This window comes from Ranitomeya variabilis, chromosome 4, assembly GCF_051348905.1.
Source record: "Ranitomeya variabilis isolate aRanVar5 chromosome 4, aRanVar5.hap1, whole genome shotgun sequence".
Classification (NCBI taxonomy): Eukaryota; Metazoa; Chordata; class Amphibia; order Anura; family Dendrobatidae; genus Ranitomeya; species Ranitomeya variabilis.
This window is the reverse complement of record NC_135235.1, coordinates 604,737,011-604,761,425: the sequence shown is the minus strand read 5'-3', so window position 1 is coordinate 604,761,425 and position 24,415 is coordinate 604,737,011. Positions and strand designations below refer to the sequence as shown.

At 48.1% G+C, this 24,415-nt stretch overlaps 1 protein-coding gene across 2 annotated transcripts in view; it reads left to right on the top strand.

Annotated features, from left to right (window-relative positions):
* The window catches only part of LOC143766008 (adenosine deaminase-like), a 102,187-nt gene that overhangs the window by 61,085 nt on the left and 16,687 nt on the right, over nucleotides 1-24,415 (top strand). For both annotated transcript variants that reach the window (XM_077253322.1, XM_077253321.1), the window contains exon 4: nucleotides 24,270-24,413. In XM_077253322.1, the coding sequence (XP_077109437.1) occupies nucleotides 24,270-24,413 (144 nt within the window). The remainder of the gene's footprint in view (nucleotides 1-24,269; nucleotides 24,414-24,415) is intronic.

Here is a 24,415-nt window from a genome sequence, read left to right as displayed (position 1 = left end):
GGACAAGAGTCCACTTAGCTGATCAGCAGACTGGTAGCAGGAACATGCAACTGAAAGACTCAGGTTACAATGATGACCGGCAAGGAAGTGACTGGAGAGCAAGGCTAAATAGGGAACTCCCAAAACTGATGGAAGCAGGTGAGCTGAGGCAGAAAAGAACACACAAGTCTCCAGTACCACCAGCCACCACTAGGGGAGCCCAAAAAGCGGATCACAACACACATCTTTCAGACATTTACCTCATAGATGACTTTCATGAGACAGTCCTTTTAAGTCTCTTACCTGTGCCTTTATTTCTAAAGGCGGTACACGTGCAGTGGCAGTGGTGCATGCGCAGCAACCTTCCCTGCTCTTAACAAAGGCCTATTGTATATGCGCAGCTCTCTGCCGTATACTCAAATTCAAGTAATATCATTGAAGTTGTAGGGTTTGGTTGAGGGACTGCAGAAGAAAAGCTGGGACACTTCCCTACCTTGGCCACGCCAAGTAGACATTTTACATCATGGGACAAGACACAGTTAAAGGTGTTAAGTATGGTACTGCTATTAACACAATAATAGGTATTGGTTTTTTTTGTAGCCCATACCGCTATGTCGGCTGTGTGTGGTCCTCATGGAGCGCCCGCTAGGACCGTGGGGCACTTGGTACCGGGTCCGGCGGTACTTAAAGGGGTGGTCACAGTGGCAGTGGCCCGGTCCTTGGCCCTGGGCATCCAGTTAAAGGGGATGTGAAAAGGGGAATAAAGTTTATGGAGTAACGTTCGTGACACCACGTGTGGTACTCGGTAATAAAGGTGTTAGCCGACGCTGCTTCAGAGTCCACTCGGGTTGATGGTGATGCAGCAGAGTTGGCACAGCTCTCCACAGGTTGAGCTAAACCCCGGGGCAGCTATAGTGTTAAAAGTGATGATGGTGCTTGTGGTATTTGTAGTAGTTGTGTTGCAAGGTGGATGGCGCAGTAAACAAATGTGAGGACACAGCGTGGTGCAGTTTCCAATGCTTTACTCACAGTCCTTAGTTGCCCCAGCCGGGGGTGCTGTGTCCTACAGGTTTGCGGCCCAGCCAGCTCTCAAGCAATTTGGGTGATCTTTTCAGAAACCTCTTTCTTATGTTCCTTTCTCTGGCCGTCTTCCTGCACTGGCTATCTGTTGTGAACTCTATTTTTAGGCTCCCTCTAGTGGTCACAAGCGGTACTGTGTAGTGTTGTCTTTCTGCAGGTTGGCTGCATCAGCTGGTTCGTTATCCTTGGTTGGTTTCCTATTTAACTCACCTGGATACTCAGTTCCTTGCCTGCTATCAAAGTATTCAGTGCTCTTCAGATTCCTTGTGATTACCTTGCTCCCAGCCTCTCCAAGACAAGCTAAGTTTTTGTCCGTTCATTTTTTGATTATCAGCATTCATCATGTTTCTTGTCCAGCTTGCTAAGATGTGATCTCCTCGCTTGCTGGTTGCTCTAGGGGACTGAGTTTCTCCCCTCACACCGTTAGTTGGTGCGGGGGTTCTTGAAATCTCAGTGTGGATATTTTGTAAGGGTTTTTTACTGACCGCACAGACCCCTTTACTATTTTCTGCTATCTAGTATTAGTGGGCCTCATTTGCTGAATCTGTTTTCACCCCTGTGTATGTGCCTTCCTCTTACCTCACCGTTATTATTTGTTGGGGGCTTCTATATCTTTGGGGATTATTTCTCTGGAGGCAAGAGAGGTCTTTCTTTCTCTCTAGGGGTAGTTAGTTCCTCAGGCTGGCTCGAGACGTCTAGTATTTTTAGGCACGTTCACCGGCTACTTCTAGTGTGTTTGGATAGGTTCAGATTTGCGGTCAGTCCAGTTTGCCACCTCCCTAGAGCTTGTCCTGTGTTTGTTACTTAGCTGGAGTAATTCGTGATCCTCAACCACTAAGGATCATAACAGTATAGCAGGCCAAAAAAGTGTTTAATGCATCGCAGAAGTGGGATAAAAAGAAGACCTGAGTACTTTTTTTTTTTTTTTTTTTTCCTCCCGCTTTTCCTTTGCTGCAGTCTGTTTAGCTTCTTTCATCCCCTTGAACTCTGGGTGGTTTTGAGCTCAGCTGCAGACATGAATAGACTCTGACTTCTAGTGTGGATCATAGTTACATAGTTACATAGTTACATAGTTAGTAAGGCCGAAAAAAGACATTTGTCCATCCAGTTCTGCCTATATTCCTACGTCCTTCTACAGAACCTAATAATTGTATGATACAATATTGTTCTGCTCCAGGAAGACATCCAGGCCTCTCTTGAACCCCTCAACTGAGTTCGCCATCACCACCTCCTCAGGCAAGCAATTCCAGATTCTCACTGCCCTAACAGTAAAGAATCCTCTTCTATTTTGGTGGAAAAACCTTCTCTCCTCCAGACGCAAAGAATGCCCCCTTGTGCCCGTCACCTTCCTTGGTATAAACAGATCCTCAGCGAGATATTTGTATTGTCCCCTTATATACTTATACATGGTTATTAGATCGCCCCTCAGTCGTCTTTTTTCTAGACTAAATAATCCTAATTTCGCTAATCTATCTGGGTATTGTAGTTCTCCCATCCCCTTTATTAATTTTGTTGCCCTCCTTTGTACTCTCTCTAGTTCCATTATATCCTTCTTGAGCACCGGTGCCCAAAACTGGACACAGTACTCCATGTGCGGTCTATCATCTTACTGCACGGGTGCAAAGTATTCAGGATTTTGTTATTCATAGCCCTATGTCAGAACCAAAGATACCCATTCCCGAGTTGTTTTCTGGAGATAGATCTAGGTTTCAGAATTTTAAGAATAATTGTAAGTTATTTCTGTCTCTGAGACCTCGTTCCTCTGGTGATTCCGCTCAGCAAGTCAAAATTGTTATCTCCTTGTTTCGTGGCGACCCTCAAGATTGGGCCTTCTCTCTGGCGCCAGGAGATCCTGCATTGCTTAATGTAGATGCATTTTTTCTGGCTCTTGGACTGCTTTATGAGGAGCCTAATCTTGAGAATCAGGCAGAAAAAGCGTTGCTGGCTATCTCTCAAGGTCTGGATGAAGCAGAGGTGTATTGTCAAAAATTTCGGAAATGGTCGGTGCTTACTCAATGGAATGAGTGTGCCCTGGCTGCAAATTTCAGAGAAGGTCTTTCTGAGGCCGTTAAGAATGTTAGACCTACAAGTCTGAGTGATTCTATGGCTTTAGCCATTCAGGTTGATCGGCGTTTACGGGAGAGCAAATCTGCTCATCCTTTGGCGGTATTTTCTGAACAGAGACCTGAGTCTATGCAATGTGACCGAACTCTGACCAGAATTGAGCGACAAAGTCATAGACGTCAAAATGGGTTGTGCTTTTACTGTGGTGATTCTACTCATGTTATCCGCATGCTCTAAACGTTTAAAAAAAATCGCTAAACCTGTCACCATTGGTACGATACAGCCTAAATTTATTTTGTCTGTTACTTTGATTTGTTCTTTGTCGTCCTACCCGGTTATGGCTTTTGTGGATTCGGGTGCTGCCCTGAATCTGATGGATTTGTCGTTTGCCAGGCGCTGTGGTTTTGTCCTGGAGCCTTTGGAATTTCCTATTCCTCTGAGGGGAATTGATGCTACGCCATTGGCTGAGATTAAGCCTCAGTATTGGACGCAAATGACCATGTGCATGACTCCCGTACATCAGGAGGTGATTCGCTTTCTCGTTCTGCATAATTTGCATGATGTTGTCGTTTTGGGTCTGCCATGGCTGCAGGCTCATAATCCAGTTTTAGATTGGAAAGCTATGTCTGTGTCAAGTTGGGGTTGTCAGGGAATTCATGGTGATACTCCGTTGGTGTCTATTGCTTTTTCCACTCCTTCTGAGGTCCCTGAGTTTTTGTCTGACTACCAGGATGTATTTGATGAGCCCAGGACCAGTGCCCTGCCCCCTCATAGGGATTGTGACTGTGCTATAAATTTAATTCCTGGTAGTAAATTCCCTAAGGGACGACTTTTTAATTTGTCTGTACCAGAGCATGCCGCGATGCGGAGTTATATAAAGGAGTCTTTGGAGAAGGGACATATTCGCCCATCCTCTTCCCCTCTTGGTGCAGGATTTTTTTTTGTGGCCAAGAAGGACGGTTCTTTGAGACCTTGTATAGATTATCGTCTTCTGAATAAAATCACAGTCAAATTTCAGTATCCTTTGCCACTATTGTCTGATTTGTTTGCTCGGATTAAGGTGGCCAGTTGGTTCACTAAGATAGATCTCTGTGGTGCGTATAACCTTGTGCGCATTAAGCAGGGAGATGAATGGAAAACAGCATTTAATACGCCCGAAGGCCATTTTGAGTACTTAGTGATGCCTTTTGGACTCTCTAATGCTCCTTCTGTGTTTCAGTCCTTTATGCATGACATCTTCCGAGAATATCTGGATAAATTTATGATTGTTTATCTGGATGACATTTTGGTCTTTTCTGATGATTGGGAGTCCCATGTGAAGCAGGTCAGGATGGTGTTTCAGGTCCTGCGTGCTAATGCTTTATTTGTGAAGGGCTCAAAATGCCTCTTCGGAGTACAGAAGGTCTCCTTTTTGGGTTTTATTTTTTCTCCTTCTACTGTGGAGATGGACCCAGTCAAGGTCCAGGCTATTCATGACTGGACTCAGCCTACGTCTGTTAAGAGTCTTCAGAAGTTCTTGGGTTTTGCTAATTTTTACCGTCGTTTCATCGCTAATTTTTCTAGCGTGGTTAAACCTTTGACGGATTTGACCAAGAAGGGTTCTGATGTGACTAATTGGTCTCCTGCGGCCGTGGAGGCCTTTTGGGAACTGAAGCACCGGTTTTCTTCAGCTCCAGTCTTATGTCAACCAGATGTCTCTCTCCCCTTTCAGGTCGAGGTTGATGCTTCTGAGATTGGAGCAGTGTTGTGGATTCTGTTTGTGGGCTCCCTCTGGTGGTTACTGCTGGTACTGGGTGACTTTGGTGGGTTGCGGCCTTTGGTTTCCACCTGTCCATCAGAGGCTGGGTGTTTCCTATTTTACCTGGCCTTTCTGTCATTTCCTTGCCGGCTATCAATGTATTCAGATGTGCTCTGTTTTGTTCCTGCCTACCTGCTCCCAGATCTTTCAGGATAAGCTAAGTGCTGATTTTCAGTTGTTTGTTTTTTTTGTCCAGCTTGCTTATTATGTCTCTATGCTAGCTGGTAGCTCTAGTGGACTGAGGTTCTCCCCATGTGCCATGAGTTGGCACATGGGTTCTTGTAATCTCAGGATGGTTTTTTTGATTAGGGTTTTTTGCTGACCGCTCAGACCCCTTTTGTATCGTTCTGCTTTCTAGTTTACAGCGGGCCTCTATTTGCTAAACCTATATATATCATCTCTATGTGTGTGCCTTCCTCTCATTTCACCGTCAATACATGTGGGGGGCAACTATACCTTTTGGGGTTCGTTCCTCTGGAGGCAAGTGAGGTCTCTATTTTCTCTGCAGTACTAGTTAGCTCTTAGGCTGGTGCGTGGCGTCTAGAACCAACGTAGGCACGCTCCCTGGCTATCTCTAGTTGCGTTTGTCAGGCGTAGGGCAGCGGTCAGCCCAGGTTCCATCACCCTAGAGCTCGTCCGTTATATATTTGTACCTTGCTTGTCCTGTGCTATCCCTAGCCATTGGGATTCATGACAGTATAGCCGGCCCACAAAGTGTTAATTGTTTGGGCTGAAGCAGGAGGAAAAGAAGTGTTTAAGGGAAATTTTATTTTTTTTTTTTCCCTTCAGAGTTTTGCTGCCTAGCCCTTTATTGCTGTCTAGCTGCTTCTTACCTCCTCTTAACCCTTGAATGGCTCTGATCTTAGCTGTTTAACATGGATGTCCAGAGTTTGGCTTCCAGCCTGAGTAATCTCGCGGCAAAAGTTCAAAACATACAGGATTTTGTTGTTCACACTCCCATGTCTGAACCTAGAATTCCTATTCCAGAGTTCTTCTCTGGAGATAGATCTACCTTCCTGAATTTCAGGAACAATTGTAAATTGTTTCTTTCTTTAAAATCTCGCTCCTCTGGAGACCCTGCTCAACAGGTCAGGATTGTAATATCTTTCCTGCGGGGCGACCCTCAGAATTGGGCATTTGCATTGGCACCAGGGGATCCTGCATTGCTCAGTGTGGATGCGTTTTTTCTGGCATTGGGATTGCTCTATGAGGAACCCAACCTGGAGATTCAGGCTGAAAAGGCTTTGTTAGCCCTCTCTCAGGGGCATGATGAAGCGGAAATATATTGTCAAAAATTTCGGAAATGGTCGGTGCTTACTCAGTGGAATGAGTGCGCCCTGGCTGCAAACTTCAGAAATGGTCTTTCTGAGGCCATTAAGGATATTATGGTGGGGTTCCCTACGCCTACAGGTCTAAATGAGTCTATGGCTATGGCCATACAGATTGATCGGCGTTTGCGGGAGCGCAAACCCGTGCACCAGTTGGCGGTGTCTTCTGAACAGGCACCTGAGACTATGCAATGTGATAGAATTCAGTCCAGAAGTGAACGGCAAAATTATAGGCGGAAAAATGGATTGTGTTTTTATTGTGGTGATTCAGCTCATGTTATATCAGCATGCTCTAAACGCACAAAAAAGCTTGATAAATCTTTTGCCATTGGTACTCTGCAGCCTAAGTTCATTTTGTCTGTCACTCTGATTTTTTCACTGTCTTCCATTTCCGTTGATGCCTATGTGGATTCGGGCGCTGCCCTGAGTCTTATGGATTGGTCATTTGCTAAACGCTGCGGTTTTAGTCTGGAGCCTCTGGAAGTTCCTATTCCTCTGAAGGGAATTGACTCTACACCATTGGCTATGAATAAACCGCAGTATTGGACACAAGTGACCATGCGCATGACTCCCGTTCATCAGGAGGTGATTCGCTTCCTTGTACTGTATAATTTACATGATGTACTAGTGCTGGGGCTGCCATGGTTACAAACTCATAATCCTGTCCTGGACTGGAAAACAATGTCTGTGTTAAGCTGGGGATGTCAGGGGGTTCATGATTATGCACCTCCGATTTCAATCGCTTCATCTACTCCTTCTGAGATCCCTGAGTTTTTGTCTGACTATAGCTATGTTTTTGAGGAGCCTAAGCTCAATTCGCTCCCTCCTCATAGAGATTGTGACTGTGCTATAGAATTGATTCCTGGCAGTAAGTTCCCTAAGGGTCGTTTATTTAATCTGTCACTGCCAGAGCATACTGCTATGCGGAATTATATTAAGGAGTCCTTGGAAAAGGGACATATTCGTCCATCTTCGTCCCCTCTGGGAGCAGGTTTTTTTTTCGTGGCAAAAAAAGATGGTTCCCTGAGGCCTTGTATAGATTATCGCCTTCTGAATAAGATTACAGTCAAATATCAGTATCCATTGCCATTATTGACTGACTTGTTTGCTCGCATTAAGGGGGCTAGGTGGTTCACTAAGATAGATCTTCGCGGTGCGTATAATCTGGTGCGGATAAATCAAGGTGATGAGTGGAAAACCGCATTTAATACGCCTGAGGGCCATTTTGAGTATTTGGTAATGCCTTTTGGACTCTCCAATGCTCCGTCAGTCTTTCAGTCCTTTATGCACAATATTTTCCGTGAATATCTGGATAAGTTTATGATTGTGTATTTGGATGATATTTTGGTGTTTTCTGATGACTGGGAGTCTCATGTTCTACAGGTCAGGAAGGTGTTTCAGGTTCTGCGGGCCAATTCTCTGTTTGTGAAGGGCTCAAAGTGTCTCTTCGGAGTCCAGAAGATTTCTTTTTTGGGGTACATTTTTTCTCCTTCTACTATTGAGATGGATCCCGTCAAGGTTCAGGCAATTTGTGACTGGACACAACCTACATCTGTTAAGAGCCTACAGAAGTTCTTGGGGTTTGCTAATTTTTATCGTCGGTTCATTGCAAATTTTTCCAGTATTGTTAAACCTTTGACTGATTTGACTAAAAAGGGTGCTGATGTTGCTAATTGGTCTCCTGCGGCCGTGGGGGCCTTTCAGGAACTTAAGCGCCGGTTTTCTTCTGCTCCTGTGTTGTGTCAACCAGATGTTTCACTTCCTTTTCAGGTTGAGGTTGATGCTTCCGAGATTGGAGCGGGGGCGGTTTTGTCACAGAGAAGTTCTGATGGCTCGGTGATGAAGCCATGTGCATTCTTCTCTAGAAAATTCTCGCCCGCCGAGCGCAATTATGATGTGGGTAATCGGGAGCTTTTGGCCATGAAGTGGGCATTTGAGGAGTGGCGTCATTGGCTTGAGGGTGCTAAACATCGTGTGGTGGTCTTGACTGATCACAAGAATCTCATTTACCTTGAGTCTGCCAGGCGTTTGAATCCTAGACAGGCTCGTTGGTCGTTGTTTTTTTCTCGTTTCAATTTCGTGGTTTCATACCTGCCAGGTTCAAAGAATGTGAAGGCAGATGCTCTTTCCAGGAGTTTTGTGCCGGACTCTCCTGGAGACTCTGGGCCTACTGGTATCCTTAGGGATGGGGTAATATTGTCCGCTGTATCCCCAGACTTGCGACGTGCATTGCAGGAGTTTCAGGTGGATAAACCGGATCGTTGTCCACCAGAAAGATTGTTTGTTCCGGATGATTGGACCAGTAGAGTCATCTCCGAGGTCCATTCTTCTGTGTTGGCTGGTCATCCTGGAATATTTGGTACTAGAGACTTGGTGGCCAGGTCTTTTTGGTGGCCTTCCTTGTCTAGGGATGTGCGTACCTTTGTGCAGTCTTGTGAAGTGTGTGCTCGAGCTAAGCCTTGCTGTTCTCGGGCCAGTGGGTTGTTGTTATCCTTGCCCATCCCGAAGAGGCCTTGGACGCACATTTCCATGGATTTTATTTCTGATCTCCCGGTTTCACAGAAAATGTCCGTTATCTGGGTTGTGTGTGACCGCTTTTCTAAGATGGTTCATTTGGTGCCCTTGCCTAAGTTGCCTTCCTCCTCTGAGTTGGTCCCTTTATTTTTTCAGAACGTGGTTCGTTTGCATGGGATTCCGGAGAATATCGTTTCTGACAGGGGATCCCAGTTTGTGTCTAGATTTTGGCGGACATTTTGTGCCAAGATGGGCATTGATTTGTCTTTCTCGTCTGCATTCCATCCTCAGACGAATGGCCAGACGGAGCGAACTAATCAGACCTTGGAAACTTATTTGAGGTGTTTTGTTTCTGCTGACCAAGATGACTGGGTTGCTTTTTTGCCACTGGCCGAATTTGCTCTTAATAATCGGGCTAGTTCTGCCACGTTGGTCTCTCCTTTTTTTTGTAATTCGGGGTTTCATCCTCGTTTTTCCTCTGGTCAGGTGGAGTCTTCGGATTGTCCTGGAGTGGACGTGGTGGTGGACAGGCTACATCAAATTTGGAATCAGGTGGTGGACAATTTGAAGTTATCTCAGGAGAAGACTCAGCAGTTTGCTAATCGCCGTCGCCGCGTGGGTCCCCGACTTCTTGTTGGGGATTTGGTGTGGTTGTCTTCTCGTTTTGTCCCTATGAAGGTCTCTTCTCCTAAGTTCAAGCCTCGGTTCATCGGTCCTTATAGGATCTCGGAGATTCTTAACCCTGTATCTTTTCGTTTGGATCTCCCAGCATCGTTTGCTATTCATAATGTGTTCCATCGGTCGTTGTTGCGGAGGTATGAGGTGCCCGTTGTTCCTTCGGTTGAGCCTCCTGCTCCGGTGCTGGTGGAGGGAGAATTGGAGTATGTTGTTGAGAAGATCTTGGATTCTCGTGTTTCCAGACGCAAACTCCAGTATTTGGTTAAGTGGAAGGGTTATGGTCAGGAGGATAATTCCTGGGTGGTCGCCTCCGATGTTCATGCGACTGATTTGGTCCGCGCCTTCCATAGAGCTCACCCTGATCGCCCTGGGGGTTCTCGTGAGGGTTCGGTGACCCCTCCTCAAGGGGGGGGTACTGTTGTGGATTCTGTTTGTGGGCTCCCTCTGGTGGTTACTGCTGGTACTGGGTGACTTTGGTGGGTTGCGGCCTTTGGTTTCCACCTGTCCATCAGAGGCTGGGTGTTTCCTATTTTACCTGGCCTTTCTGTCATTTCCTTGCCGGCTATCAATGTATTCAGATGTGCTCTGTTTTGTTCCTGCCTACCTGCTCCCAGATCTTTCAGGATAAGCTAAGTGCTGATTTTCAGTTGTTTGTTTTTTTTGTCCAGCTTGCTTATTATGTCTCTATGCTAGCTGGTAGCTCTAGTGGACTGAGGTTCTCCCCATGTGCCATGAGTTGGCACATGGGTTCTTGTAATCTCAGGATGGTTTTTTTGATTAGGGTTTTTTGCTGACCGCTCAGACCCCTTTTGTATCGTTCTGCTTTCTAGTTTACAGCGGGCCTCTATTTGCTAAACCTATATATATCATCTCTATGTGTGTGCCTTCCTCTCATTTCACCGTCAATACATGTGGGGGGCAACTATACCTTTTGGGGTTCGTTCCTCTGGAGGCAAGTGAGGTCTTTATTTTCTCTGCAGTACTAGTTAGCTCTTAGGCTGGTGCGTGGCGTCTAGAACCAACGTAGGCACGCTCCCTGGCTATCTCTAGTTGCGTTTGTCAGGCGTAGGGCAGCGGTCAGCCCAGGTTCCATCACCCTAGAGCTCGTCCGTTATATATTTGTACCTTGCTTGTCCTGTGCTATCCCTAGCCATTGGGATTCATGACAGAGCAGGGGCTGTTTTGTCGCAGAGAAGCTCTGATGGCTCTGTGATGAAGCCATGTGCTTTCTTTTCAAGAAAGTTTTCGCCTGCCGAGCGGAATTATGATGTTGGTAATCGGGAGTTGTTGGCTATGAAGTGGGCATTTGAGGAGTGGCGACATTGGCTCGAAGGAGCTAAACATCGTGTGGTGGTCTTGACTGATCACAAAAACCTGATTTACCTCGAGTCTGCCAAGCGCCTGAATCCTACACAGGCTCGTTGGTCGCTGTTTTTCTCCCGTTTCAACTTTGTGGTCTCATACCTGCCTGGTTCGAAGAACGTGAAGGCTGATGCACTTTCTAGGAGTTCTGTGCCTGACTCTCCGGGAGTTTCTGAGCCGGCTGGTATTCTCAGAGAGGGAGTGATTTTGTCTGCCATTTCCCCAGATTTGCGACGAGTGCTGCAGAAATTTCAGGCGGATAGACCTGACCGTTGTCCACCAGAGAGACTGTTTGTCCCGGATAGATGGACCAGCAGAGTTATTTCCGAGGTTCATTCTTCGGTGTTGGCGGGTCATCCTGGGATTTTTGGTACCAGAGATTTGGTGGCTAGGTCCTTCTGGTGGCCTTCCTTGTCGCGGGATGTGCGATCCTTTGTGCAGTCTTGTGGGATTTGTGCTCGGGCTAAGCCTTGCTGTTCTCGTGCCAGCGGTTTGCTTTTGCTTTTGCCTGTCCCGAAAAGGCCTTGGACGCACATTTCCATGGATTTTATTTCGGATCTTCCAGTATCTCAGAAAATGTCTGTCATCTGGGTGGTGTGTGATCGTTTTTCCAAGATGGTCCATTTGGTGCCCTTGCCTAAGTTGTCTTCCTCCTCCGATTTGGTTCCTCTATTTTTTCAGAATGTGGTTCGCTTGCACTGCATTCCTGAAAATATTGTGTCTGATAGAGGATCCCAGTTTGTGTCCAGGTTTTGGCGGACTTTTTGTGCTAAGATGGGCATTGATTTATCTTTTTCGTCGGCCTTCCATCCTCAGACTAATGGCCAAACCGAGCGAACTAATCAGACGTTGGAAACTTATTTGAGATGTTTTGTTTCTGCTGATCAGGATGATTGGGTGACTTTTTTGCCATTGGCCGAGTTTGCCCTTAATAATCGGGCTAGTTCTGCTACTTTGGTTTCGCCTTTTTTCTGCAATTCTGGTTTCCATCCTCGTTTTTCCTCGGGTCAGGTTGAGTCTTCTGACTGTCCTGGGGTGGATTCTGTGGTGGATAGGTTGCAGCAGATTTGGAACCATGTGGTGGACAATTTGAGGTTGTCACAGGAGAAGGCTCAGCGCTTTGCCAACTGCCGCCGCGGTGTGGGTCCCCGACTTCGTGTTGGGGATTTGGTGTGGCTGTCTTCTCGGTATGTTCCTATGAAGGTCTCCTCTCCTAAATTCAAGCCTCACTTCATCGGTCCTTATAAGATCTTGGAAATCCTTAACCCGGTGTCTTTTCGTTTGGATCTCCCAGCATCGTTTGCCATTCATAATGTGTTCCATAGGTCTTTGTTGCGGAGGTATGTGGTACCTGTGGTTCCTTCTGTTGAGCCTCCTGCTCCGGTGCTGGTCGAGGGAGAATTGGAGTACGTGGTGGACAAGATTTTGGATTCTCGTATCTCTAGACGGAGGCTTCAGTATTTGGTGAAGTGGAAGGGCTATGGTCAGGAGGATAATTCCTGGGTTGTCACCTCTGATGTTCATGCGGCCGATTTGGTTCGTGCCTTCCACGCGGCTCATCCTGATCGCCCTGGGGGTCTTGATGAGGGTTTGGTGACCCCTCCTCAAGGGGGGGGTACTGTTGTGAACTCTATTTTTAGGCTCCCTCTAGTGGTCACAAGCGGTACTGTGTAGTGTTGTCTTTCTGCAGGTTGGCTGCATCAGCTGGTTCGTTATCCTTGGTTGGTTTCCTATTTAACTCACCTGGATACTCAGTTCCTTGCCTGCTATCAATGTATTCAGTGCTCTTCAGATTCCTTGTGATTACCTTGCTCCCAGCCTCTCCAAGACAAGCTAAGTTTTTGTCCGTTCTTTTTTTGATTATCAGCATTCATCATGTTTCTTGTCCAGCTTGCTAAGATGTGATCTCCTCGCTTGCTGGTTGCTCTAGGGGACTGAGTTTCTCCCCCCACACCGTTAGTTGGTGCGGGGGTTCTTGAAATCTCAGTGTGGATATTTTGTAAGGGTTTTTTACTGACCGCACAGACCCCTTTACTATTTTCTGCTATCTAGTATTAGTGGGCCTCATTTGCTGAATCTGTTTTCACCCCTGTGTATGTGCCTTCCTCTTACCTCACCGTTATTATTTGTTGGGGGCTTCTATATCTTTGGGGATTATTTCTCTGGAGGCAAGAGAGGTCTTTCTTTCTCTCTAGGGGTAGTTAGTTCCTCAGGCTGGCTCGAGACGTCTAGTATTTTTAGGCACGTTCATCGGCTACTTCTAGTGTGTTTGGATAGGTTCAGATTTGCGGTCAGTCCAGTTTGCCACCTCCCTAGAGCTTGTCATGTGTTTGTTACTTAGCTGGAGTAATTCGTGATCCTCAACCACTAAGGATCATAACAGCTATCGCCTCTCCTGCCCTGCGCCTGCCACACCGTGTCCCAAGCCAGTAGCCATGGATCCTGTCGGGTGGTGAGGGCTAAGTCCTCCCTGAATCCTATCCGGCTGCCTTTTCAGCGAATGTGCTCAGATGTGACTGTGCTTCTTGCAAAAGCCACGACTTCCAGTTAGCTAGCTGAGTTCTTGGTTTCTCCACTAGTTTGAGGGCTGGTCCTTCACTGTGACCTGGTCCCTCCACCCGACGGTGGTCAGCATGGATACGAGCCCCACGGGTGGACTTCTCACTACCCGTGCCTCTAGGACCCCTTCCTTCGGTTCTTTCTGTCATTTCACTTCTCTTCAGGTCCCTCTCTCTGAGAACTCCTTTCTGTCTCTCACAATATCCCCTACTCTACCTACCCCACCCACTCCTCCAACACCCTTTTCTATCCAGCCTGGCCCTGACTGAATTGTCTGTATTTGATGTAGGTGTAGGGTTCTGTGCCATGCCCACCTCCTTACCTGAGAGTGGAATCCCACACCTCTGGGTGAGGTGCAGTACTCTGTGGTGACCGGACCCTCAGGGGAGCCACACTCCCATCTTCAGAGTACCGCTAGCTGGCTGAAATCCCCAAGCCTCTCACGCTACACGGGGGACTCCGGGTTTGATAGCCCCAGGAGGGTTCTGCTCACAAGCCCACAAAGGTTATGGCTGATGTCGAGATGTCACAGTGTGTGCAGTGACCTTTGCAAACGTATATTCTGAAAACTCTCGTGCCTATCAATCCTGGAAGCCTACAGGGATTTCAGCAAGGCCTACAGTGATGTGAAGTGCACAAGTGGGGTAGCAGGGAGGAGCTGATGGGCTAGAGAGGTAGGTGGTGAGTCTAAGGATTCTTTTATTTTTTCACATAGTATGTTTATTATATTCTGGGGTTTGGAGAAGCCTCAGATAATAATAAGGGACATTAACATTTCCAGTAAAAAAAAAATGGTAAACAGACAAATTTACATTTTGCCTGATCTACTCATCTCTAGTGGTTTTGCCATGCAGGTCTAAGACTAGCCGCAAAAGACCATCATTTGGTCCCAATATGTGATCCCAGCTAAAGAGGGAGAAATAAGTTAACTGCTACTGTCAGACATGGTACATGTCGCTTTACAGAAAATATATAAAAAGGACACTGGCACCAAAAATGAATTGAACAAGCAATGCTACTGTTAGGACTGGCGGAACACACCGAGTAAATAGAGAGATGGGATCAGGTGCGTTCGCAGTCCGGGGTCCACCGTGCAGGAGAGAACCTGCTGCTAGCAAATGGCAGCGATATATGGCAGTGGAAGCGAACTCTGTTAAGTCACAGAGCCACGGTACCGCACAAAGAGCGCAAGTGAGGAGTCGCCGAACTCAGTCCCAAGACTCGGGATTTGAGTCCGTCTAAACTACTTGCGCTTAACACCGCCACTGGGTGTAAGAAATAAACTACAATAATATTTTGAGCACAAGAGTGCGAGCTGTGCCGCACTGGCGGACGCCACCAACCACCCAGGCTTGGGCTAAGAAAGCGTTCTAATAGCGCGTGGCGCCGTACTGGCGGTCACACCAGTAGACGCTGTTGTGTGTTTAAGTGCTGACAGTTCAGCCGGGCGCTAGATAGCAGCCATACACCATACGCGAACAGTCATACAATAGGGATGGGATATTTAGGAACGACTTGCACTCATCAACACACACATGTATACAAATGTACACTAGCGCATGGCCGTGCGGTCATGCGAACCTTTTATAGCTGCAGCATGTACAGGACCTTCCCAAAAAGGACCAATGGGAGGCTGCCACAGAAGTTGAGCACCTTCAGGACCTTCCTGGAGGACAAATGGGACCTGCTGCAGTATCTGAGCATGTAACCCTCGATCTCCAACGGGAGATCTTGCCCTGGGCATGCTCAGAAGAGGAAAAGCAGGACTTAGTCCCAAAAGCGTCTGCTGCTGCCCAGCAATGGCTTTAATGGCAGAAGCTGGAAAGGCAGTAGTAACCCTTTGCACAGAGTGAGACTGAGCAAGATGCTGGGACCTACATCTCTGCTGAGCAGGCTCCACTGCAGCAGAAGTAGAATGGGAGACCGCAGCGGAGATGGCCTGAGATTCCCCCCTGTGCAGAGGCGGGAACTCAACCCCCAACATCACCCCCCCCCCCTCGGACCTCACCACGCTCGAAGGCAGCAATGAGCAGTGGAGCCCGAATGTGCTCAGCAGGCTCTCAGGACCATAACCCTTCCAGTCCGCCAAATAACAATTTTTGCCACGTACCACCTTGCACCCCAAAATAGCGTTCACCTCGTAATCGTCCGTAGACGAACCCGATGTCCCGGCAGATGACTCGGAAAACCGGGACATGTATACGGGCTTCAAGAGGGACACATGAAAGGTGTCGGTGATACCCAGGCGTGGCGGAAGGGCTAAATGGTAGACCACAGGGTTAACCTGTTCGAGGACCTTAAAAGGACCCAAGTAGCGAGGTGCAAACTTAGTGGACTCAACTCGCAGCCTGATGTTACGGGCGGAGAGCCACACTAAATCGCCAGGAGCAAAGGTCGGAGCGGGTCGCCGATGTGCATCGGTGGACGTCCTCATTCTCTCCTTGGAGGCCCGAATGGCATCCTGAGTGCGGTCCCAAATGTCCCGTGCCTCCACAGCCCAGTCTGCCACCCTGGAGTCAGTGGAAGACACGGGCATGGGCACAGGTACCCGCGGATGCTGACCATAGTTAAGGAGGAATGGAGTCTGTCCAGTGGAGTCAGCTACAGCGTTGTTCAGTGCAAACTCTTCCCACAATAGCAAAGATGCCCAGTAATCCTGCCTGGCTGAGACAAACTGTCGCAGATATGTGATCAAGGTCTGGTTGGCCCTCTCTACCAACCCATTCGTCTCGGGATGATATGCAGAAGAGAGATTTAACTCAATGCTGAGAAGATGACAAAGCTCTCTCCAGAACCGAGACGCAAACTGGGGACCCCGATCACTGACAATTTTGTCCGGCATACCATGTAGGCGGAAGATGTGTTTTATTAACAACGCTGCCAAGGCCCGTGCAGAAGGTAGCCGTGGAAGCAGCACCAAGTGCACCATTTTAGAAAAATGATCGGTGATAACCCAAATGATGGTACAGCCACGAGTCCAACCCGACCATCTCCCAGGGCCTGTCTGCCACCGGCAGGGGATATAATAACCCAGCTGGAAGTTGTCGAGGAGACTTATTTTTGGTGCAGGAGACACACGCCCGAATATAGTCTCCGATGTCACGGACCATATGTGGCCACCAGTACGTTCTCGCCAACAGCTCAGATGTCCTCTTTGCCCCAAAGTGTCCACCCACTCTGGACGCATGAGCCCAAGAGAGAACCTCTGGTCGCAAATTAATGGGTACAAAAGTCTTGCCCGGAGGCACAGACTCTAGCGAAACCGGAGCTACGGTTCTCAGGCTCTCAGAAGGGACAATGAGCCGAGGCTCCCTTCCTCCTCATGACACAACGGAGCGAGAGAGGGCGTCAGCACGAATGTTCTTCTCCCCAGCGAGATAATGGAGAGTGAAGTGGAACCAGGAGAAGAACAAGGACCATCTGGCCTGACGAGAATTCAGCCGCTGAGCTGTACGTAAATAAACCAAATTTTTGTGGTCTGTGAAGACTTGGAAGGGAAAGCGAGCTCCCACCAAAAGATGTCTCCACTCCGAGAAGGCCAACTTCATTGCAAACAACTCCGTATCCCCGATGGAATAATTCCTCTCCACTGGTGATAAGGTCTTGGAGAAGAAGAAGCAAGGATGCTTCCGACCTAGAGCATCCTTTTGGAAGAGGACTGCTCCAGCACTAACGGATGAGGAATCCACCTCCATTATGAATGGCTTATCAACATCGGGACGATGTAGGATGGGAGCGCTAGCAAAATGAGACTTAATAGAAGTGAAGGCCTTTGAGACCTCCTCCGACCACAATTTGGGATTTGCTCCCTTCTTGGTGAGGGCTACCAAAGGAGCTACCAAAGTTGAGAAGTGGGGAATGAAATGGCGATAGTAATTAATGAATCCCATAAAGCGCTGCACCGCTTTAAGAGAATGGGATTCTTGCCAGTCCATCACAGCCTGTAGTTTGGCAGGATCCATAGCCAATCCCTGGGCGGAGATGATATAGCCCAGGAAAGGTAAAGACTCCTGCTCAAACACACACTTCTCCAACTTTGCATAGAGGGAATTAGCCTGTAAGAGGTCGAAGACTCTGCCAACATCTCTCCGGTGGGAGTCAATATCTGGAGAGAAGATGAGAATATCGTCCAGATAGACTACGACTGAGGTGGAGAGCATATCCCGGAAGATATCGTTGACAAAGTCTTGGAAAACGGCTGGGGCATTACAGAGCCCGAAGGGCATCACCAGATACTCATAGTGCCCATCCCTGGTATTAAAAGCCGTCTTCCATTCATCCCCCTCACGGATGCGAATCAGGTTATAAGCACCCCGCAGATCTAATTTGGTGAGTACCCTTGCTCCCCTTAGCCTGTCAAAGAGCTCAGAGATCAGAGGCAACTGGTACCTATTTTTAATGGTGATGGCGTTAAGACCCCTGTAATCGATGCATGGACGTAATTCCCCATTCTTCTTCTGCACGAAGAAGAACCCTGCCCCTGCAGGTGACACTGACTTCCTAATGAACCCTCTTGCCAGATTCTCCTGGATGTATTGAGACATAGCCTCCGTCTCAGGGAGAGAGAGGGGATAGACCCGTCCTCGAGGAGGTCCAGCTCCAGGCATGAGATCAATAGGACAGTCATAGGGGCGATGCGGCGGAAGGGTCTCTGCAGCCTTTTTGGAGAAGACGTCTGCATAGCACCAATAGCACTTGGGAAGGGATGAAAGATCTGTGGGTATCTCGGTAGTGGAAACCTGTATGCACTCTTTCACACATCTGCCCTTACAAGACTCACTCCAACCCAATATTCTCCCAGAGGTCCACTCAATATGTGGGGAGTGGAAACGGAGCCAGGGTATTCCCAGCAGAATCTCATCCATTCCCTCAGGAAGGACAAGAAGGGAAATAATCTCCTGGTGGGAAGGGGACATGGACAGCTTGAAAGGGACAGTCTGGTGTGTGATCTGTAGAGGGAGTGTTGACCCATTCACTACTCTAACAGTTACTGGTTTGGCAAGCGTCACAAGAGGTATTGCGTGGTGCAGAGCCAAAGCAGAGGACATGAAATTTCCCTCTGCCCCAGAATTCACACAAAGCTCGACAGTTAGAGAGGATGAGCCTAACATGATTGTCCCTTTCAAGGACAGCTTGGAGGAAAACGCCGCTGTGTCTAGTGAACCCCCTCCAATGGTTACTAGACGCGATCGTTTACCCAACCGCCGTGGACATTTATTGGCATAATGTCCTTGTTGGCAATTTCTACAAACCACGGGTACTCGAGCTGTCTGAGACTTAGGTTCCGCTCGAGAAACCTCCATGGCCTCATGGGAGTCAGATGCCAGAACAGGAGATTCTAGAGGTCTGGCGAAGGTGGGAGCCAGCCGAAGCCTCTGCCTACACTGGGTCCGCTCTAACCTCCGCTCGTTAAAACGAAGGTCGATGCGGGTAGATATAGAAATGAGCTCCTCCAGTGTGGCGGGAATCTCCCTGGTGGCCAAGGCGTCCTTCACATGGTCTGCCAGTCCTTTCCAGAACACCGGAATAAGAACTTTATCTGGCCATTCTAGCTCAGAGGCTAGAGTCCGGAATTGGACGGCAAACTGGCTGACCATGGATGAACCCTGAGTTACTGCCAACAATTGGAGCGCGGTATCGTCGGTCACACGGTGTCATGTCGGACGCTGTTCATAACAGGGCGTTCGACAGACAGCGGTAATTCCGCTTTTGTCCACTATGTGCTCAGTGGCGTCGGCTGGATTTTATCTAGCTGGTCCGGGGTTAATTTAGCTGGTGCTCGGATTGGAAGCTGGGCCACGCCCACTGCCTTTAAATTGTTCTTCTGAACTTTGGGCGTCACAGATTATAGCTTCTGTCTAGTGCTTGGTTATCTCGGTCTGGAGTGGTGAGCTAGGAGTTGGAGTATCGAATCTGGTGGTGTATTTCCCTTTGTCTTATTTACTCCTTCCTATATTTGTATTTGTTTTGCCCTGTGCATTTATAGTGTATTCCTGAGTGACTGCGGCGTGGAGTATATTTTCCGTTATCCTTGTCTGTGCCAACTGTGGGTATTGGTGTATTATCTCTTCACTGGGTGGTGGGTGGTGGTTTCAGCCTAGGGTTGAAACAGGAGACAGGGAGAGGGTGGAGGCCTAGACATGCACACCATCAGTGTAAACTCTAGGTAGAGGGTCAGTCAGGATTTCCCTAGTCTGAGGGAAATTGCAGGGGCCCGGGTTATTAGCTCTTGCCCACCTAGGCTTCCCGTCCCAAAAAGACCTTCCTCGGAGCGTCCAGGAAGAGAGGAGCACTCTGCACCACACGATCATCACGCTCCCAAAGCGGCGTTGCCCACTCCAACACCCTGCTCGACAAAAGAGATAAAATAAATCCCACTTTCGCCCGTTCCGTGGGAAAACATGCAGCCAGGAGCTCAAGATGTATGGAGCACTGACTCACGAATCACCGACATAGCTTACTGTCACCAGCAAACTTGTCTGGAAGCGGGAGATGGGAAATAGTCGGAGCAGGAGTGGCAGCGGACAGATTGGCTGCAGCTACACTTGCAGCCTGAACAGCGACAGCAGCGACATCCACAGCTGAGGTTGAACGCTCTAGAGCCGCCAACCTACCCTCCAGCTGCTGGATGTACCGCTGTAGACGCTGATCGTCTGCCATTTACTAGCCAGACCCTGGCGCTAGTGTTCTGTTAGTACTGGCGGAACGCACCGAGTAAATAGAGAGATGTGATCAGGTGCGTTTGCAGTCCGGGGTCCACCGTGCAGGAGAGAACCTGCTGCTAGCAAATGGCAGCGCTATATGGCGGTGGAAGCGAACTCTGTTAAGTCACAGAGCCGCGGTACCGCACAAAGAGCGCAAGCGAGGAGTCACCAAACTCAGTCCCAAGACTCAGGATTTGAGTCCGTCTAGACTACTTGCGCTTAACACCGCCACTGGGTGTAAGAAATAAACTATAATAATATTTTGAGCACAAGAGTGCGAGCTGTGCCGTACTGGCGGACGCCACCAACCACCCAGGCTTGGGCTAAGAAAGCGCTCTAATAGCGCGTGGTCACAGCAGTAGACGCTGTTGTGTGTTTAAGTGCTGACAGTTCAGCCGGGCACTAGATAGCAACCATACGCAAACAGTCATACAATAGGGATGGGATATTTAGGAACGACTTGCACTCATCAACACACACGTATACAAATGTACACTAGTGCATGGCTATGCGGTCATGCGAACCTTTTATAGCTGCAGCATGTACAGGACCTTCCCAAAAAAGACCAATGGGAGGCTGCCACAGAAGTTGAGCACCTTCAGGACCTTCCTGGAGGACCAATGGGACCTGCTGCAGTATCTGAGCATGTGACCCTCGATCTCCAACGGGAGATCTTGCCCTGGGCATGCTCAGAAGAGGAAAAGCAGGACTTGGTCCCAAAAGCGTCTTCTCGCCGCTGCCCAGCACTGGCTTTAATAGCAGAAGCTGGAAAGGCAGCAGTAACCCTTTGCACAGAGTGAGACTGAGCAAGACACTGGGACCAACGTCTCTGCTGAGCAGGCTCCACTGCGGCAGAAGTAGAATGGGAGACCGCAGCGGAGATGGCCCGAGATTCCCCCTGTGCTAGGGCGAGAACTCGACCCCTAAGGGTATGTGCACACATCAGGATTTCTTGCAGAAATTTCCTGAAGAAAACCAGAAATTTTCTGCAAGAAATCCGCATGCTTTTTTTTCCGCGTTTTTTTTTAGTATTTTGCAAGCGTAATTAGCTTGCAGAATGCTAAAGTTTTGACAGGTTGGTTACACTTGTCAAACATAGTGCGTGACAAGTGTGACCAACTTTTCACTATAGATGCAGCCTATGCAGCATCAAAAGTAGAAAGATATAATGTTAAAAATAATTACAAAATTTTAAAAAAGGTTATACTCACCCTCTGATGGCCCCCGATCTCCTCAGCTGTTGCTTTGTGTGTAGGACCTGCGATGACGTCACGGTCACATGACCGCAACGTCATCACAGGTCCTTCACACAGAGCATCTATAGGAACGGAAGAGAAAGCATGCACCGCTGAGAGGCGGGAAGACTCCGGGGCCTACAGAATGTGAGTATATCACTATTTTTTATTTTAATTCTTTTTTTTTACCAATTATATGGTGCCCAGTCCGTGGAGGAAAGTCTCCTCTCCTCCACCCTGGGTACCAACCGCACATGATCTGCTTACTTCCCGCGTGGTGGGCATAGCCCCATGCGGGAAGTAAGCAGATCAATGCATTCCTATGTGTGCGTAATCCCCGCGATTCCACAAATTAATGAACATGTTGCTTTTTTTCTGCGATGCGTTTTTTTCGCGGAAAAAAATGCAACATTTGCACAAGATATACGGAATACACTGAAAATAATGGGAGGCATATGTAAGCATTTTTTTCGCGTTTTATCGCGTTTTTATAGCGAAAAAACGCAAAAAAACCACAAAAAATCCTGAACGTGTGCACCTACCGTAACAGTTACACAGCCAAGAAACTTTCATTCACTAGCAAAAAAAGATGGTGTGGGATAATCCCCATGTATCATAAATATCTTGCACACATCTAACACATGTATATATAAATGTGCAAAGGAAGCACCAATGCAATAAAAATTCTAATTTTATTGAACCTCAGATAACATTAGATTAAATCATTAATTAAAATTGTACCATAAATATCACAGATGAAAAATATACTGTACAGCTGGAATTACCTGCAATGACCTTTAATCCTGCACTAAATATCATGCAATAAAGGGAACATGTCAGGTCTGAGAACACTATAAATCTGCAGATATAGATAGGGTTAATAGTGTTATGAAGATGCTCGGCCGCTGTACTAAAAGTGCGGCATCCGGGAGAAAATGTACTTTATTTCACTCATGAAGGAATGTCAGGGCAGCATGGTGGCTCAGTGGTTAGCACTAGGGTTGAGCGACCTTTACATTTATAGGATCGGGTCGGGTTTCACGAAATGCGACTTTTTCAAAAGTCGGGTCGAGTGAAATCGGCCGATCCTATAAAAAAGTCGGGGTCGGGGTCGGCCGAAACTCGAAACCCACTGCAGTGCATTGGGTTTCCAATGGTTCCCAGGGTCTGAAGGAGCGGAAACTCTCCTTCAGGCCCTGGGATCCATATTTAAGTGTAAAATAAAGAATTAAAATAAAAAATATCGCTATACTTACCCTCTGACGGGCCCTGGTACTAAGCGGGAACCTTCCTTCCTTAGAATCAGCCTTCCAGGACCTTGCGGTGACGTCGCGGTGACGTCGCGGCTTGTGATTGGTCGCGCGGCCGCCCATGTGACCGCTCGCGCGACCAATCACAAGCCGCGACGTCACCGTGAAGTCACCGAAGGTCCTGGAAGGGCTGATTCTTAGGAAGGAAGGCTGCCGGAAAGAAGCAGGGCGCGTGCGAGGGTGAGTATATACCTAATAGGAATATACTCACCCTCGGCTTCTTTCTGGCAGCCTTCCTTCCTAAGAATCAGCCCTTCCAGGACCTTCGGTGACGTCACGGTGACGTCGCGGCTTGTGATTGGTCGCGCGAGCGGTCACATGGGCAGCCGCGCGACCAATCACAGGCCGCGACGTCACCGCGACGTCACCGCAAGGTCCTGGAAGGCTGATTCTAAGGAAGGAAGGTTCCCGCTTAGTACCAGGGCGCATCAGAGGGTAAGTATAGCGATATTTTTTATTTTAATTCTTTATTTTACACTTAAATCTGAATTCCGATACCAAATCCCGATATCTTAAACATATCGGGAATCGGTATCGGAATTCCGATTCCAGATTCAGAAGATCGCCGACTTCATGGCCGACCCCACACAGGGGTCGGGTCGGGTTTCATGAAACCCGAATTTGCCAAAAGTCGGCGACTTCTGAAAATTGCCGACCCGTTTCGCTCAACCCTAGTTAGCACTGCTGCTTTGCAGCACTGGGGACACGGTTTCAAATCCCATTAGGGACATCTGCAAGGAGTTTGCATGTTCTCCCTGTGATTGTGTGGGTTTCTTCTGGGTTCTTTGATTTCCTACTGAGTCACCCACCAGGGCCGTGGGGTACCCAGTACTGGGTCCGGTGTTCACAGGGGGATGTCATGGTGGCAACCTGTTCCATGGCCCTGGGCGCCAATTTAAAAGGGTAAAGTCTTTAAAGGGATATGGTGAATAGAGTTTATGTTCATGACGCCACCTGTGGTATTTGGTCAGTGGGGACCGATGCTGCTTTAAGGAGTCCACTGGGGTGATGTTATGGCAGCTAGATGGTATAGCTTCCAACAGGTGAAGCATATCCCTAGGGCTCCCGGTGTGTAGATGGTGGAAGGTGCAGTAAACAACGAGGACCCAGGTTTGCAGTCTCTTTACCTTGTTTACTGAAGACTTCAGTTAGCCACAGTCCAGGGCACCAGATCACAGGGCAGGCAGGGTCAGGCCGGCTTGGAGGCAACTTGGGAGTCCCCTTATCCATTAGGTGAAGATTAAAGCCTTCCTCTAGCACAGTGGTGTTGTAGTTCCTTACTGCCTAAGGCTTCACATAAGGTCCTCACAGTTGTTCTCTCTGTCCCCCATATAGGATAGGACATAACCAGTATGACTGGTGACTTGAGCCTTTTTACAGGGACTCTAGCATGCCCCTTACAACCTCCGTTTTCTGGCTACCGGTGCCTGCGCCTCAGAAAAACTGCTCCCACAAAGTTGGAACCTACAATTGTCCAATATGTCTTAGTGTACTGAAGCATTAAGATTTCCTTTCACAGGAACTATGGGGCCCGAGGCTGACATAAGCACAGAAAAACACATGTTGAAATTCTCTCTACACGCTAGTTTAAAGCATCCTATACTAACTTCTGTTATATCAAGGCAACATACCACACTCCCTTCTCTCTCATTGTCCAGCGGTGATCCTGAAGCAGTAAGAAGAATTGCTTATGAATTTGTAGAGACTAAAGCTAAAGAAGGAGTGGTCTATGTGGAAGTCCGGTATAATCCGCACCTCTTCGCCAACTGCAATGTGGATCCACTCCAATTTGGGCAAAAAGAGT